The 18,657-nt window shown below is 43.4% G+C and overlaps 1 protein-coding gene across 1 annotated transcript in view; it reads right to left on the reverse strand.

Annotated features, from left to right (window-relative positions):
- Positions 1 to 18,657, reverse strand: part of PITPNB (phosphatidylinositol transfer protein beta) — a 374,371-nt gene that overhangs the window by 252,594 nt on the left and 103,120 nt on the right. Inside the window, exon 3 of the mRNA XM_086943148.1 lies at positions 16,909 to 17,054. Coding sequence (XP_086799274.1) covers positions 16,909 to 17,054 — 146 coding nt within the window. The remainder of the gene's footprint in view (positions 1 to 16,908; positions 17,055 to 18,657) is intronic.

Raw genomic sequence — 18,657 nt, forward strand, 5'->3', positions numbered from 1 at the left:
CAGTCATTGGTTAAGCAGCTAGGACCTGTTCACTCTTGACACCCCAGGTGCTGTGTATGCAGATTTCAGCCTTATTTATTGCCTCTAGTTTTCAAAGGCAAATTTCAGTGGAAAACATGCACATTAAGGGTTGCCTTTTCTTAAACCTTTGTTTTTAAAAAAAATTGGAAGAAACAAAAAATCTTCCCTTCCATAAATAACCCAAGACTTTTTTTTTGTTATGGCAAGGTAACGAAATAGAGAATAAACTATAGTTGGTCACCATGGTCCGGACGAAAATGAAAAATCAATGATACTAAGTACCTGTAAACACTGAGCAGACATGTGAATGTGACATTCTGATTATTGCTATGCCCGAATATGTATATAACTGCTCCAATCACTATGCTAATAAACAATCTTTTGTTCTGTTTTGTAAAGTAAAACTATTGTGAACGCAAGTATTATACATAGTAAGTGTTTAATATAGCATTTGTCAGTCATTGGTTAAGCAGCTAGGACCTGTTCACTCTTGACACCCCAGGTGCTGTGTATGCAGATTTCGGCCTTATTTATTGCCTCTAGTTTTCAAAGGCAAATTTCTGTGGAAAACATGCACATTAAGGGTTGCCTTTTCTTAAACCTTTGTTTTTAAAAAAAATTGGAAGAAACAAAAAATCTTCCCTTCCATAAATAACCCAAGACTTTTTTTTGTTATGGCAAGGTAACGAAATAGAGAATAAACTATAGTTGGTCACCATGGTCCGGACGAAAATGAAAAATCAATGATACTAAGTACCTGTAAACACTGAGCAGACATATGAATGTGACAAGTAAAACTATTGTGAACGCAAGTATTATACATAGTAAGTGTTTAATATAGCATTTGTCAGTCATTGGTTAAGCAGCTAGGACCTGTTCACTCTTGACACCCCAGGTGCTGTGTATGTTGCACTATAGTGCTGAATCGGGTAAATTTTTCTATTTTTTTCTACAGCACTCTCAGTGCATGAACAACTATAGCAAGTGTAGAAAATATGATCATTGCCTTTTAGTCTAGACTTCATTTTATGTGTTTTGAGTGGGAGACACGCCGTCTTTCGCCATTTTATATGTTTTGAGTGGGAGACACGCCGTCTTTCGCCATTTTATGTATTTTGAGTGGGAGACACGCCGTCTTTCGGCGCAGCATTGTAGGATGGCCACACCAGTGCGGCAACTTGCTGGACACCACCTCGGTGCCATCCGGATCTCGGCGCGTTGTGCTGCCTTCGGCCTATTCGCAGATCGGTCCGCTATTGACGCCGCCTCATGGGCCAACGAGTTTTGTATGCTTTTTATAACCCAAAGCCGCATAACAGGTCATGTGACTTGTTTATAAAACTTTTCATTGGTTCATTTTACTTTTGGTTTCCTAATGATGGAAGGCTTGATCATATGACCTAAAAATAACACTTTTCATTGGATTAAAACATTTTTTTTTCCCAAACGATGAAAGACCCACCTTTTTTTTTCTCACTCGGCAATCAAAAAAGGTTCCGTTAGATGACAACAGAGGGGACAGGCAACAAGAACCATCACTCAAAAAAGGGGAGGGCAAGTTCTTCCCTACCGGGTCACGTTGGGGCTCCACCGGAACTCATCGAATTGATAGTCTACAGTGTTTCTGGATGTTTCAGACTGAAGATGGCGTCAGCATGAGAGCACCACCATCTCGTAGCTCCGTCGTGGCCATTCCGCAAGCAATCATGGCAGCCGCTCCCCACCGGAAGCCTGCGGGAGTCGGGGGACCCCAAAACTTTTATAGAATCTTCAAGGCTGAGGGGACACTTTCGGGAATGGGGCCCATGCCCTAGCAGACAAGCGTCCGAGTTCCAAGGTGTCCCAGGGCCATTTTAGTGGACCACGCCCAAATCCGAAGAGCCGCCGCCATTTTAAGAGTCCTGTGACAGCTGCCTATCGCTGCACCGCAAGAGTGGAAGCAACTCAACTACATGGTGAGCGAGACGCTGTAGCTGCAAGAGCCGGCGGTAAACAGCTGAATGGCGGAAGAGGCACAGTGTAGCAAAAGCGGGCGGAATGGCAACTGAAACGGTAAAGGGGCGCCCCACTACAGCAGACGAGCCTCCACCTGGGGAGGCCCATTCACGCCGCCTCCCCCCCCCCCCGGGGCGCCCCACGCCGTTTTTCGGAACAGCATTGTAGGATACCAAAACCAGTGCGGCAACTTACTGGACATGACCTGGGTGCCGTCCAGATCTCAGCGCGTTCTGCTGCCTTGGGACTATTCGCACAACAGACCGCTACTGACAAGACACAGTGCAGGAAAAGCGGGCGGAAAACCGCTGAATGGCAAGTGAAACGCTAGAACAACGCTAGAATAACATCTGGAATAATTGTCGCTCAGAAGAACAACACACAAAACTCTGTAGTGTCTGAGGAAAGTAAAACAGAGAAGGTCACTGTAGTTTCAGACACACTTAACACTAATGACTTAACAAAGATATCGTCTGTCTATGAAGCAGCTGTCATGTTCACAGAATTGACAAAGAAGTGTGCAGACACCAATGCTATTAAGAAACACAAGGAAATCCCTAACGCATCTGCATTCTCGGAAGAGGTTGACACAGATGACATCTTAAGGAACAAAGAAAGACAAATTAAGGATGAGGAAGTTGTCACTTTAGTTTTTTCAATAATGGAAAATATGCAGTCATTGGCTATGAAGGATGTCTAGTGAAGCAGAAAAAAGGCCATTTGATTAATCATCGAAAATTGAATAATTGCGTAATTTGGGCATAAAAGTTATATTATTGGAAGTAGAGTTATAGTTCTGGTTAATTTCCATTCAGAGTGTCCTACACAGCACCACTCTAGGTAAACACTACTTTATGTAAAACATGGGACATAGCACTCATTGGAATGTTTGTGATCTTTCCTGTTAAGTTGCATCATAACTTATTTTAACCATTCCATATAAAGTCATGCATAAAAATGAATACACAGACACAAATAACATGTGTATCCAAAAACAAAATACAGATTTCGGCCTTATTTATTGCCTCTAGTTTTCAAAGGCAAATTTCTGTTGAAAACATGCACATTAAGGGTTGCCTTTCCTTAAACCTTTGTTTTTTTTTAAAAATTGGAAGAAACAAAAAGTCTTCCCTTCCATAAATAACCCAAGACTTTTATTTTGTTATGGCAAGGAAACGAAATAGAGAATAAACTATAGTTGGTCACCATGGGGTTTAAAAAAGGGATGGTTCTTCACCAGATTAGATATTTACCCAGACCCTCATTCTCCAATGTGATGAACTAGGCTAAAATTCTTCTGGTGCCTGCACCCTGTCACAGAATATCACCCCAAAACATGAAAGCGCCCAAACACCAGATTGAGTTGAACCCCACAGTAAGCCTTATTTCTTCAGGGCCTCAGAATTTCTTTTGCTTTGCTCATGGAAATTGTGGGATATAGGACAGATAAGGTGTAACCATTAAGAAAGGGTAGTATTTAAATTTGCATATCAATTATGTTTAACCTTTTAAAAATATGATATGCTAGCTTGAACTTATGCTTTACATTTGAAGCCGAATTCAACAGCTTAAGTAAGTAGGTTTTCGTAGTTGTAACTTTAAAGGGTGATGTAGCAAACTGTAAAGATTTTCTAAAACAGTGGAGCGTATTTAGTTTTTTAATGTACATGTTTTTGAAACGATTACACAAATGAAACATTTGTGAGTTTTAAATTTCCGGAGAAGTATAATTTACCAATAGTTTTCTCTGTAGATGTTTTTCCATTAACAAACCCAGTTCCATCACCCGCCCAGGATATCACTACTGTTCCCCATGTCATAAAACCTTAGGATGTTCAATAACTGAAACAGCTAATATGGGTTTACTTACAGGGGACACCTTTTGTTCTGTTTTGTAAAGTAAAACTATTGTGAACGCAAGTATTATACATAGTAAGTGTTTAATATAGCATTTGTCAGTCATTGGTAAAGCAGCTAGGACCTGTTCACTCTTGACACCCCAGGTGCTGTGTATGTTGCACTATAGTGCTGCATCGGGAATACGGACAACCCTATTGATGTCGATTTTTCATTATTGATTATTGTAAAGAAATGGCGACTCCCCCCTTTAGCAGATTAGCTAAATCTTTGCGTAATTTGGGCATAAAAGATATATATAAGTTGTATATATTTATAAGTTATTAAAGTGTTATAATCCTACTACTTTGTTGGAGTGCTATATATTTTTAATGTGACACATAATTGTGAAGACTTTGATGTACAAAAAGGCATCCCTGGAATCTTCCGCTTCAGGCTCGGTCCCACACACCCTCACAGTGAGAATCCCCTCCCCAATCACAATACAGGATGGTTATCAGATTGTAGGAACGCGTGTAGTGTGACGGATCTCATCGGGTGGGGGCCTTGATCTACTGTACCTCCTTTGAAGAGGGGTGATTCTTTACAGTTGAGGCCATAAACTACATCCGCAGGGCTAGGTGATAGCCTGGGACCGGCCTGGACAATCGGACACAGAGGAAGAGGAGTGTCAGAGGGTGCGGTAGTGAATAGGGTGAAAGGGAGGTGTCGGACGGGCACAGGGTGTGATTCTCAGGGAAGAGCAGCGCAAATGGGGGGAGGTTTATGGCCCATGCATAAGACAGAGAGCGGGGGTGACCAGTGCGTGGGGGAGATGCTTGCAAGGGTGGGGAGCCATGCTGAGGATTGGCAGCGTGCAGAGAGTGGGTCTGGTCAAAGCATCTAAAATGGCTGCCGTGCACGACAAAAGTGTGGCATTGGAAAAAAAGCAAGATGGCGCACACAATGTTTATCAATACGGATTAATTTATAACAATTATTTTTAACAATATATTTACTCGCAGTGTCAAAATGGCGGTCAACACTTCCTGATTTCCTTCGAATCGAACGTCAACAGACGTCACGCAGCAAAAAAAAAAAAACGCTCACGCGCAGCCGCTGGAAGACAAGTATCAACATATATGAGCCCCCTCAACCACCCTCAGAAAACATAGGGGGTCAGGATACGTCTCCCGTACCCCCTTATACCCATTTCTCACATTGTTTTTCCTCCATCTTGTAATTTAATTAAATCGAAACACAAAATGGCGAATTCCCGTTTTGCTACCAGTTTGCGACCCGGTTCGCGAACCGGGAAGCGCTTCTACCGCGAAAAATTAAATTTTTTTTATTTGCCCCACGGGACCCTTTAATAACCCCAACATCATTCCTAGGGGGTCAAGAGGGGTCTACCTTGCCCCCTTTCATTAAATTCCCCCTTCGTTTTTCTCCTCCTCTTGTCTCTCGATCCTACCGAGAGACAAGATGGCGGCCGCACCGGACTGTTTAGAATGTTGACAGACACCGGAGAGCCAATCAGCTTCGCTAAGCTCCGTTACGCGAAAAGTACGCGATCTGGAGCGCTATCCGGGACGCTGTCACAGATATATCTGTTTTTTTAAACGTTAATTTCTCGAAATCCACTGGAGCACATATATTGAGACCCAGCAAAGGCACATCGGGCTAACAGTCCCTACAATTTTGCCAAGTTTCGTGCAAATCCATTCAGCCGTTCGAGCTAAAAGTGAGGCCAAACGCCCTATGGAAAAATGAATGGGAAAAACGCATTTTGGGACCCCCCTTTTTTCTCCGCCCCCCCCTTGACGAAACCCCCCCAAATTTTCAGGGGCTGATCAGAAACAAAATGTGCCATTTTCCTGAAAATTTCAGCCGAATCCGTCCACAAACGCCAAAGTTATTAGACATAGAATTTTCAAAAGTTCCATAGAGAAAAAATCCTAACTATATATACCTACTGGTGACCGCCAGTAGGTAATATATATATATATATATATATATATATATATACACACACACACACACACACACACACACACACACACAAAGGAATAATAGGAAAATAAATTAGTTACAGCCCTGAAATATGAGCAGCTACATGCTGCACTTGCATCAAACAGCTCTCCAGAATATCATAAGAAGATTGGTGAGTAGGCGATACACAAGAAACTGAGCATTGTTGTCCATCTGTTTTACTTCCGGAGGAGAACGCCGAGCTGAAGCTTGGTTCGAAATGCGTCAACAGCAATAGCCAGCCATAGAGTGGCTTATAAAAGGAATTAGAGGTGTGCAGGGAATCTTAGGGTGATAGTTCAATCACTGCATTGATCCTTGACCAAGACATGAGATCAGAAAAGTAGCTCAGACTCCCAGGTTCTAAGCCTAATAATTGGGGGTTGATAAAGTATTTCATACAGAAACCCTTGCCTGTCAAAATAAAGAACTAGGACATTGTTGGATTTATGTTTTTTGTATTTTTTGATGTTATCTTATATATAACACGTCAACGTTGTGGTAATGTAATGTCGTTCTTAATTTGATGTGGGTTACAAAATGAATGTAAATTGACCCAAGTTACGAAGAATCATTCCTGTTTATGACGTTTCTAGATAATAACAAAATGTTTTCAACAAAATATGATGAAAATAAATAGGGATCCCACTAATTGAATTGGGGGACTACAAACAAATTATTGTGTAGTTGAATTAAAGTCAGTAATGGCAATTGTGTTTCTAGTACTTTCAGAACGTTTGTATTTTCCTGCCTTAATCATTTGGTGCCTGTAGCCTGTCTCTGGTAACATAGCTGGATGTAGTTGCAGTTGGGCTTTGCATATTCCTCCCAGACAGCAACACATAATAGGAGCTTAGGTGTGACTGGTTGGGCCACCATTGGCAGTATGGGAGGGAGGAGCTGGGCCCAGCCTCAATTACAAATGAATAGGCTGCCTCCATCCAAATGGCCCAACTGACCATCATTGTCACTTCTGCCAGCTCGGAGCCAGGGCAGGGAAGATAGGGAGTCCCATGCACTTCAAAGACAATGTCTAGAAGCTCCTGCCACCTTCCAGAATAAGGGCAATGGGGAACACAAGGGGAACCTCAGATACCAACTCTTCAGTACACTTCTGGATCTGTGGATACTCTGCCAGGAAGAAGGACTGGCACTCTGCTGGACTGCTGCTCTGAAGGAACTGCTGCCCTGCTATGCTTACCTGCTGCCCTTTTGACTAGGTGTGAAGGACTGGACCTGCATCTCTTGAACCCAGAACCCAACGTGACTCCAAGGGCTAGTTGGCTAGCCTCCTAATCTGAAGCCTTAGGGACATAACAGACTTCCAACATACTTCCACCTGAATCTGGACTCTGCTGTCTAGGAGTCTACCCTGCAAAGTGGTGCCACCCCAGTCCTAGACCCTTGAAAGTGGGCATGAGGTGCTTGCTAGAGGAACAGACGCATCTTCTCTGCTGAGTGGCGCATCCTAGAGCTGAACAGACGCATCGCCGCTGCTGCGTGGATCTGACCCATCGCAAAATCCCACATGGACTCTGTAGTTCCTCAGGACCAGGGAGGTACGGCGGTACTGGTTCTGTTGGATCTGTCTGAGGCCTTTCGACACGGTCAATCACTACATCCTGATTGACAGTGTCGGAGAGTTGGGCACCCACTCTAGGGCTGGAGCCTTGCTTGCCTCCTTTCTGTCTGGTAGAACCCAGGCCGTAACACTGGGACCATTTAAATCGGCCGATTTGGCTTTACCTTGTGGGGTTCCTCAAAGCTCATCCCTAAGTCCGACACTTTTTAACATCTATGTGTCGGACTTAGCTAGGGTTATCAAGACCTACCGGATGAGCCTTACCACATATGCCGATGATACCCAGTTGGTGCTAGAAATGATGGAGAAAGGGTGGTGGCTCGGTTTCAAGAAGGCATGCTGGCAATTAAGGAGTGGATGGCCTGTAATTGTTTAAGGCTTAACTCCGAGAAGACCAAGGTGATTATTTTCGGCAAATTGTCACCTATGTGGTCATCAATTTGGTGGCCCCCATTACTCGGAGCTTTACCGACTCCAGTTCAGAAGGTCAGGAATCTGGGGGTCATCTTTGATGAGAAACTGAATTTTGTTAATCATGCCAATCAAACAGCATCCTCAGCATTTTACAAACTTAAACGTCTAAGAAAAATAATTCAATTTCTTCCAGAAAGTGCTGGGAAAACTGTGGTGAGTTCACTGGTACTGTCATCTCTTGATTACTGTAACGGTTTATTTGCAAATGCTCAATCTCGGGTGGTCGCCAAATTACAACTGGTCCAGAATGCGGCAGCAAGATTGCTATCTGGGACCCCCTAATTCAAACCGATTAAGCAGGTAAAAGGAATTATCACTGGTTGACAGTCAAAAACCGGATTAGATTCAAAACTCTGTGTCTTACCTTTAAAGCCCTTTATCATCTAGGGCCGGAGTTTCTTAAAAAGAAGCTCATTCCCTATCGCCCTAGCCGACAATTAAGATCCATAAATTTACACCAACTAGTGGTGCCACGGACCAAGACTGTCACTTGGGGAGATAGATGTTTCACCAACACCGCAGCCAGACTTTGGAACACTCTTCCATTTGTGATTAGATCTACTCCCAAACTGTTTCAATTCACGAAACTGTTGAAGACCTGGCTGTTTGACCAGTAGTTCTTCTCCTCACCTCATCACCTTTTTAAAATTTGATACTGTTCTCTTTGAGGCATTAGTTGAGTCATAGCGCCAAGACGCCTACGGGCATATGCTGCGCTTTACAAATCTTAAAAATAAAATAAATAAATAAATAAATAAATAAATAAATAAATAAGGACCACTGCTTCACACCAACTGCGCGCCACATCCCTAACGCTGGACTGTGCATCAAAAGCCCTGTCAATGGGATCCTCGTCAATGAGGCTGTAGGACCTCGCACTGCAGCCTCACCGCATCGCATCGCGGAACCGACATATCGCTTCTCCTGCACAATGCATCTTCAACGTGGATCCTCACAAGATTTAAGGTACTTTGTTCAGCAGGCCAAACAGGGTCCTTGTAGCTGGCCCGAAATCCATAGCGGTCGCCCTGAACTTATGACTATGTCCCGGTCCGGCACCACCAGATATCCACAGTTGGTGCTTTGTACTTTTATGAGCTATTCTCTCTAAAAACTTTTAAATTCAACAACTTCGGTTCTACCAATTGGATTTTTTGCAATTTTGGTCTTGTTTTATTTATTAAGAATAGCTACATTTTTCTAAATCTGTTGTTGGCTACTTTTGTGGTGCATTTTCACTGTTTTACTGTTTGAATTGTTGCACAAATACTTTACACATTGCCTCTGCATTAACCTTACTGCTCTGTGCCAAGCTACCAAGGTAGTGACCGCATGTTAATTTGGGGTCTGCTTGTGCACTACTATGCCAAGAAGAGTGGTTGCTGCTTGACCAGGGCTAACACCCCAGTCAATCAGTAACCCAATTTCTAACTCTTGTTTACATGTCAGGCAAGTCCCGCATGGATGGCCAAAGAAGACAATTAGCTGGTTATCAGTCCATACTTCCATACAGAACTAGATGGATCTGAGCACATCCAACCAATGTAAGGATCTGTCTGCTGACATACATGAACTTAGAAATAGGAACAGATGATAACAGATATGTCTTGATGATATTCAGAAGGGATATTGGCCATGACCATGGGTTGCTGCAATCAGTGATTTTATCTTTCACTCACTGAAGGTATAGTTCCTTTATGGTGAACACTGTGCTTCACTTCTCCTTGTCGAGTTCAGAGAAAGCAACATTGCAGTTTTTTTATGAGAGGTACTTGGGATGCACCGTATGGATCAGTAAAAAGGGACTCCGCATCCACAAACCAAATACTGTTTCGACTCCTTTGGTAAGGAAGGCTGTTTCATAAGTGAAAAGCCCAAAAAGACAATTTATAAATTTTTTGAAGATCCTCTGGGAAAATAATGATGTAGCATCTTTTGTCCTCCTATTACAGCCAAATGAACTCTAGCATTGGAGAATATGAGACGCTCTTGTTTTAGGTTCAGTAAGATTGACAGTGTTTGATGTGGGTCATCAAGATGGGATTAAGACATTTATACAGGCACAACACACATAAGAGCTTCCACTTAATGTGCTAGTATGCCTTGTGTCAGTATTTTTCTGCAGTCTGCAAGAATGTCAAGATGATCGAACTCCTAAGTTGACCGAAACCAAGCTGTCAAGTGAAGTGACATATAGTTGCGATACAGTGTTGGTCTGTTATGTCTGGAGAGAAGTGTGGGATGGTTCTTGAACCGTATTAGTGGATATTGTGATGGTCTTATCAGGTTGCTATACCAGAACTGGAGCAATCATTCTGGGGAAATCTGTATTAGTAAGCAGAGGCATGACACCGCCTTTCGCAGCAATCTGGAATAGAAGGGAATATGCGTAATAATGGAAGATGGTCAACCAATGCCAATGAAAAGCATTGCCTTTGGACCCAGTTGCCGGAACTTCTGGGCGTAATACAGGTATTTCTTGTTCTGCAGAGTGGCAAATAGATCTAGAATTTGATAATGCCATTTTCAGAAGACATACTGGATTCCAACTTCTGGCATCTGACATGGGGCAATTGAGAGGTTCTGCCTGGTAGTATTTGGCCCCTGGTAATTGTCCCACAGAAAAGACACTTTGTATGCTAAGGCGAGTCTCATAGCATCTGCAACTCCTCTGATAGAGAACAGGACCTCATTCTTCCCTGTTTGAGGATGTAGTAGATCAAGGTTGTGAGGTCTTTCTGACCAAAACAGCTTCGCCTACTGGTCTAAGCAGGAACCTAGCCTGATGGACCTCAGCTTCAGATTGATTATGTATGTGGAGTGATTTGTTCTCATTCAACCAGAGGCCTCTTGGGGCTAGTTCCTATATATGTACTCCCTAACTTTGCATTGAAGCATCCATTGTCCTAAAATCCTGTTGGTGCTGGGTTAAAACATAAAAACCTGCATTTAGGTTTTCTGGGCACTTCCACCTCAGCAGAGGCTTTCTGAGGCTTCTGAATACCACAACAGATCCTTCAAGATCCTGTTGTCCGTCGCCATTGTGATCTAGGTCTTGCTGTATCTGCCTCACTCATAGCCTATAGAAAGCCTCAAAAATGGGGGAATGCTGACTTTAGGTCAGGTATTGATTCAGAAGTCCTGGCAGTGACTGTTGGGTGCCTACAGAAGGTTGCAGTCACAGTCAGCAGCTTTGTTTTGTTGATGGATACAACTTTCAATGCTGCGTGCCCAGGACTAGTCCCAGAAACTGGAGTCTTTTGATGGGACAAGTAGAGTTCTCTAAGTTGAGCATCAGGTCCAGGAGATGAAATAGGTCAAGGCACGATTTTGTGGAGATATGGGCTTCTTCTGCTGAGTGTGCTTTGACCAGCTGATCTCCCGGGTAAGGAAATACCTGGAGACTCAGTCTCCAAAGGAAAGCTGCCATAGGCATAGATAATTTGTGAAAATCTGGGATCGGGAGAGGAAGGGCAGATTTTAGGCAGAAATGTGGTGCTTTCAACTGACAGAGCTGCCCTATCACCACAGATCATAGTATTAGTAAATAGATATATAAAAGTATTTATCCTGTAGATCCAGGAAGGTGAGGAACTCCTGTTCCTGCCAGGATAGAAGAACATCTGAAGAGTTACCATCCAAAAGAACTGGAGTTCCTGAAGGTCCAGAATGAGTCTCCATCCTCCCAGTTTCTTTTTCACTAAACATATGGTGTACATACTCTGGTTCTTCTAAGCCTTGTGAACCTTTTAGATTGCTCCTTGCAGGAGGACAAGGACCTCATGCTGCATCTCTTGGAGGTGCATGTGATGTACTTCACTTGAGAACGACAAGGTAATTAGAGGAATTCCAGCTTGTGGCCCGATTTCATCCATTTGGATGCAAAATGTGAGATTCTCCCCGCACCCGCATTGCTCCTTTCTGGGGTCTGATTGGGAGTGGCGATAGAGGCAGCAAAAGAATAGAAAGCATGGTATAATTGGTATTTCACTGAGAGCGCGAGTGGGCTGCCACCTTTTTCTTGTATCATGATCAATGATCTGATAAGCATAGTCAAAAGAAGTGCAACCCTCATCATGCTTTGGAATGTCTGAAGGGACTGCATTGTCTGCCATATTAACCACAGGCATCTGTATATCCTTGTGATCTTCTGAAGCCAAGTAAGGAAGAAAGAGTTGTGATGGAGGGGTCTTAGAGAACTAACAGTATCTCGGTCTGTCTTTATTGACTGTAGGACATCTTTCACATGCTTTCTTAAGAAAGTCTACCCATCAAAGTGCAGGTCAAGCATCTTGGCTTGCTCTTCAGGATGGAATAATGTAGATTTTAACCCAGTCTGTCTGCTGCATCACCTGCCAACTGGCAGAAGCCATGGCCACAACAATGATTTCTGCGTCAGCAGTTCAACCCTTCATTAACAATGGTCTTTGCATTGTTTCTTCTTGTCTCGAGGATGAGGTCAACCAGAGGAGAAATGTAGTTATATATCTGGTAGTTGTATTGCCTCAAAATAGCTAAAGCATTGGCTGCTTTAATGAATGTTCCCTCCATGGGAAACCTTCATACCAGGTTGCCAATAGGTTTCCCAACTCTATCAGGGAGTGTAGAAGCTGTATTTCTGAGATTTTGGACCTCTTTTGATTCACCGCAGTACAAAAGGATCAATCCTAGGATAACCAGTAAAGCACACAGGAGCCAATTAAGACACCCTATATTTTTTCTCCAGCTGTGGAAACACACCTTGGAGTCTAGTGAGTGCTCTAAGTGTAGGTCATCTTTGAAGATAAAATCCAGTATTGGGATTGACTTTATTGACTCTCTAAGTTGCTCCTTAAGGTCATTGATGAAGTAGGTATTACCTACTGCGATCAGCAATAGGCCAACTTCCTTAACCATTCCCACTAGTAGGGCATTGAAGAAAGCAATATCATCCAGCCATCAATCTGGTTGAGATGGGTGTTGTCTCTCTAGAAAAGTCTCTGTATTCCTCCTCCCTGTGTTGTACTTCATGGCCATCTAGAGCATCAGCATGCACAGATTCTTCTTCCTTTTCCTCGTCTTCTCGATCACTGTGCTTAACTTGCTTATCTCCTATGTCAAGAGGCATGGGCGGTGTTGGACAGTGATCGTGGGTGAGGTTGCCACAGCACAAAAGGCAACATAGGAGGCATTGCCACCGTCGGTGAAAATGGTGGCTGTCGAGGCATAGGCACAGGTACCCGAAGAAGAACCACACAGCAAGGCTGTGGTTGTGATGGCAGAATCAGTTTATGCAAGCTGTTCATCATCTGTTGCAGAGTGTCAAGAAAGTACAAGTTACTTACCTTCAGTAACGCCTTACCTGGTAGAAACCCTATCTAGAAGCAGATTACTTACCACAGAATTTTTCCCAGGGGTCAGACTGAATCCGGATATTTTTCATGAACGCCAGCAGGTGGCATCGTTCAGCTCTGCATGGCATCATCGGCGCCAGAAGTGATGTGCGCGGTGCCTATATAAACGCGACCCTAGCACATCTAGTTCAGTTTTTCTTTTTGCGACTTTCCACGCCTGGAGTGGAGTACCACGATGAACACTGAGCACTGGTGTGGAAAACTAGGGCCCCGAAAGGGAAACAGCTTTCACCCTAGGAATCTGTTCGTAGAGCGGGGTAAATGGGTTGGTCAGTAAGGAATATGGATAGTTAGAGTCTCTACAAGATAAGGCATTACAGAAGGTAAGTAACTTCTTCATCTGATAGAGACATCTAGCCACAGATTCGGCAGTCTGGACCACCAAGCTCTCTGGGGCAGGGTGTTGGGTGAGGGAGGAAGAGTCCCCAAGGGCAGGGCGATGGCAGCGGGCAATTCTCCTGTCCACAGGAGGCCCTATTCAGGGCTTGGACCAGGCCCCGAGCAGGATGTCCATAAGGGCTTCATTAAATTGGAGGAGCGGTTCTGAAGGGGTGACTCCTATTTGAAGCACATCCGTTTTACCAGCCACAGCAGCCAACTGAAGGTCGAGGACTTTAGCCTCCCAACTAAACATCATAGAAATGAGGCACCCTGCTCCACTGCCATGGTAGGAGGAGACCCCAAGCCAGCATCTGGAAAGGTGTCCCGTCGGCTGATATCTGCAAATTCCTCACAACAGTCCATGTTAAGATGATGGGGCTGGTATTCTTCAGGATCCAGTTGACCCTCCCAACCATACCCAAGTCCTAGCCCAAAAGAATAAGACTCAGGCTACAGCTTGGAGGCTCCAATCGGTACTGGAGTCAGCGTCAGACAATGCCCCTCCGCTTCATGTTAGGGTTGAGAGTAGGGTTGGCGTCAGAAAGGTCGAGGCAGTAAGACCGGTACTGGTCCAGATCTATCTGTGGATCCAAGGAGCCTGACTGGCACAGAGGGTAGACCTGCTGGTGGTGAACCTGCAGGGGCACCTCACAAACCCACGGGGCCCAAAGGTGCGCAAGCAGGAACTGGCTGGCCAACTATGAGGTACATGGCCTCATAGAACTCTTGGAGCTGGGTGGGGGTCGCTCTCGCTAACTTAGGGAGGTGCGAGAGGACCCAGGTGAAGAATCAAAGGCAGAGCCAGGCCTTGAGTGACGACGCTCCCTCGTCAGATGACTTTCACTGATGGGATGAAGTCAAAGATCTCTTCAACGTCTTACTCTTCTGCTTTTTGTAGGACTTACCCAAACGCCTGGACGACTTTGATGAAGATCCATGGCTCCACAACAGATCCCGGACCTTCCTCTCGACCAGGATCAAGAGAATTGCGGAGTCGCACATCGAGCTGCAAGGAGCTTGAGGGATCGCTCCCTCACAGCTTTGGTGTGCCTGGCGCAATAATAGTCTGTGGATATGCTCTAGGAACCAGAGACAGATGAGGTCCTGGTTCGTCACAGACATCTGCCAATGATGGCTCCCGCAGGGCTTAAAGTTAGCCTTCCTCATGGACATCCCTGTAACAACAGGACATAAATATAGTAAAAACAAAAGAACATCAACAAAAAGTAACTGTCGGTAGCTCTCTCCTGATCTGCGCTGACTATCGGGGAAAGAAAAGCACTGTCATCAGCGTTCTGGGGTGGTGCCTATATAGCCATAGTGAAGCTCACTTCTGGCCCAGACGAGGCCACGCTGAGCCAAACAATGCTACCTACCAGTGTACAGGAGCACTGCTCACTAAATATCCGAATCCAGTGTGACACTTGAGAAAAATTCTAAGGAAAGGAACCTGCAGCTAGATAAAGTCTCTATAAGAAAGCTACTTGCACATGCATCATGGGTGGATCCTGACAGTGCAGTCAAAGTACTCAAGGTAGTTCATAGGTCCCATGACATTCCTCATATTGTGCATGATTGTTGCAGGCACCTCTAGAGCGTATACCTGTAGATAGTCATATTCTTTCCCAGTGGGCTCATAATCTGGGATATACTGCACACCAGGTTTAGTCAGACTGTAGGCTCTATTAGGCTGTTCCTGGTTACTGATATCTACTTCCAGTTCAAAATCCAAGATCTGCACAAGTGGTTGTGCCGAAACCTGCAAAGGTATAATCATTACTGGAACCACATGGACCACCACTGAATCATTTTTGTAATCAGAGGACCCCCCACTTAGTCCGTAGAAAAATTGAGACTCTAGCTAAAGAATACAGACACAAGCATTCATCAAACAGGTACACAAATGATTAAATATTTTATTTAATTCACAAATATAAAACAAACAAAACTGTAATCATAATGGGAAGGCTTTTCTAAATTCAAATGAGGTCACTCATCGCCCGCATTATATTCGGTTTGATGCACTTATACTGCTGTCACAAATCAATCAGAGGATGCTAACTTAATATTTACCCTCCAATTTAAAAATCCGTCAAATTAACGGAATGTTTATAAAATATTACATTTTACATTTTTATATAAACCTTAATAATCGGTTAATAATATTTAATTTTCTAAGCAGATGCAGTCCCCCGGGAAGGCTTCGAGGACCCCCAGGGGTGCCCAACCATAGGTTAAGAACCACTGGAGAGCATCAAATCCAAAACAAATTCAAACACTCCGACAGAGTAGAAATCCAAGACTTAAATATAGGAAACGTGAATGAATATATTGTGCAGGAAGTGTGTTGTGAAGTCTTACATAGCATTTGCACCATAGTCAAATATTATGATTGTGTTTGTGAATAAATCCGGGACCCGGAAAGTAAAAGATTTAGATAAGAGGCCAAGACCGAGTACTTACAAAATAATATAAACATCCAGGAAAAGAAAGGAACTGATCAGCATGATCAGCCTACACGTTTAATGGCTCCAAATGAAGGCTCCTTGAATTTTTTATTAATATATCGGACTCTGGTGATGATGATGGACCAACACAGAGATAGAGAACATGTGTGAAGTGACGTGGGGCAATGCTTTGCCAGAAACCCTTGAAGATATTTACACACAGAATAAATATACACAGGTTTGACCTTAAATTGATATCCTAAGAACTAAATGAATTTATTAACTTTGAGACTGATGGGCTTACTGAGTCCCCCTGCCACCCCCTGCCACCCACCTAACAAGGCTCCAGACAAGAAAAGAGCCTCATGTGAAAACAGGCAAAAGTACATAATAATAACTCTCAGACAAAGAAGGCATAATAGGCATGCTTAGATTACCTAGACTTTAAGAAAGAGTGGCATAAAAAATGCAGTACTATTGGAAGAGTGTTTACAGGGGTCGTAGGTGAGGAACATATGACAAGGGCTTTTTACTCTGCATCTCAAGCACTTAAACATGATAATGGGCAGAGAGTGCCATGATAAGACACTGCAATAACCTTTTAACACAGAAGGCCTGCAATAATGGGAAATGTTTGAAAGTTCACAAATGCAGATAACCTTAAAATATTGTATTGTAATGCAGACATGAAATTCTGTTTACTATTAAAAAATACTCTAAATAGAAATTATTTGAAAAAAAGACTTACCTTTTCAAATGATAGATCTTGTGCGTATACTGTCCCTTTTCTCCATCTTTTTCATATGGCTCGTTCTTTAAGACCTCAATTCCTTCACCTCCTCCAGTTTCATTTTTACTTGCTTCTGCCACAGAATACAGTTGCCCAACCTGATACTAAACATTGGATGATACATAATTAGAAACACTATGTACAGTAGAAGTACTATGAAGCATACACAACACACAAATGCAAAAAATATCTAATTGTTTTAATACATTCTAATAGCAAAATACACTATTTAAAGAAAATGAAATTGTCTTGATGAAGTCATATTAAAGTAGAACATGCCATTTTTCAAATGTATGGAGAATACAAAGGCAGATGTTTTCTTTGTCCTAAATCAAGTGGGAATTAGTGTAAGCACACAAATCCATGGACCAGAACAGGCAGATTAGTCATATACAATACTAAGATATCACAATGGACTAGCGCTGATGAGCAGGCAGGACGGGAATATCAAAATAGGCGTCCTACAAGTCCAACGCTACCATCCAGTCACCTGGGTCCAGGACAGACAAACCCTGAGCTAGAGTGAGCAACTTGAACTTTTCCTTTTTGAGGAAGTAGTTGAGGGCTTGGATATCTAGGATAGGGCGCAGGCCCTTTTCCTTCTTCGGGACAAGAAAGTAGCGGGAATAACAACCACAGGCTACTTCTGGCGTTGGAACCCTCTTTATGTCTCTCTTGGCCAAGAGAATCATACCTTTCTCCTGAAGCAAAGTCAGGTGATCCTCCATCATCCGCTCGTAAATTTGAGGCATGGAGGGAGAGGTAATCTCGAAGGGGAGGGACTATCTGGAGGACTCACATGTCCAAGGATATGTTCTGCCAGTGGTGGAGGTGATGGTTGATCCTGCCACCAACTTGCCACCCATGATCTTGAAGGGCTGGACTGAAGTTGCAAAAGGCGGAGTGGATTGACACAACTTCCGAACACCTGTTAGAAATGGGGGGTCTTTAGGTGGCAACGATATGCACCCTGCCCAAATAGGGACAGTTGCACAGAGCAGTCAGGCTAGACTACAGAGCCAATCTGTAGACTACAGAGCAAATCTGTAAAGAATTTGCATATAACCCACAGTAACACAGTGAAAACACCACAAGTGGACACCACACATGTTTAGAAGAATACAGTATCTTTATCTAAACCAAACAAAAATTCTACATACAGATATCAAAATATGACTTTCAGAAGGAGAAAACAGTTCTATCCATAGGAAACTACGGATGCGTCATTTTTAGCACAAAGTAACTGGGATGCGTAAAAATCACAAGCAAAAACAGCAGCAGGAAAGGTGATGCATTGGTTCTTTATGCGCAGGGAAGGTGATGCAATAGTTCCTTACTGCAATGCAGGGCGGGTGATGCTGTGAGACTGACTACACAAACAGGCAGAGGCACACAGGATGGTTAAACAGAAGAAAATGCCCACTTTCTAAAAGCAGCATTTTCAAACACACAATTTAAAAACCACCACTACCAAAAGGTGCTATTAAATCCTGATTCAGAGAGCCTAAACTCCAAATCGCTAGCTGTTCCCAAATGAACGTTACACATGTAAAACAGTACAGTGCAACTCCAATGATAGCCTATGGAAGAGCTAGTCTTCGCAATAGTGAAAAACAAAAACAGACGGTAATTCAATATCAGGACAAGTAAATCACACCAGTACATGTTCCTACCTTTAAAATGCACTGCATCCTGCCCAAGGGGGCA

The sequence above is a fragment of the Lissotriton vulgaris genome, chromosome 11 (assembly GCF_964263255.1).
Source record: "Lissotriton vulgaris chromosome 11, aLisVul1.2, whole genome shotgun sequence".
NCBI classification, from domain to species: domain Eukaryota; kingdom Metazoa; phylum Chordata; class Amphibia; order Caudata; family Salamandridae; genus Lissotriton; species Lissotriton vulgaris.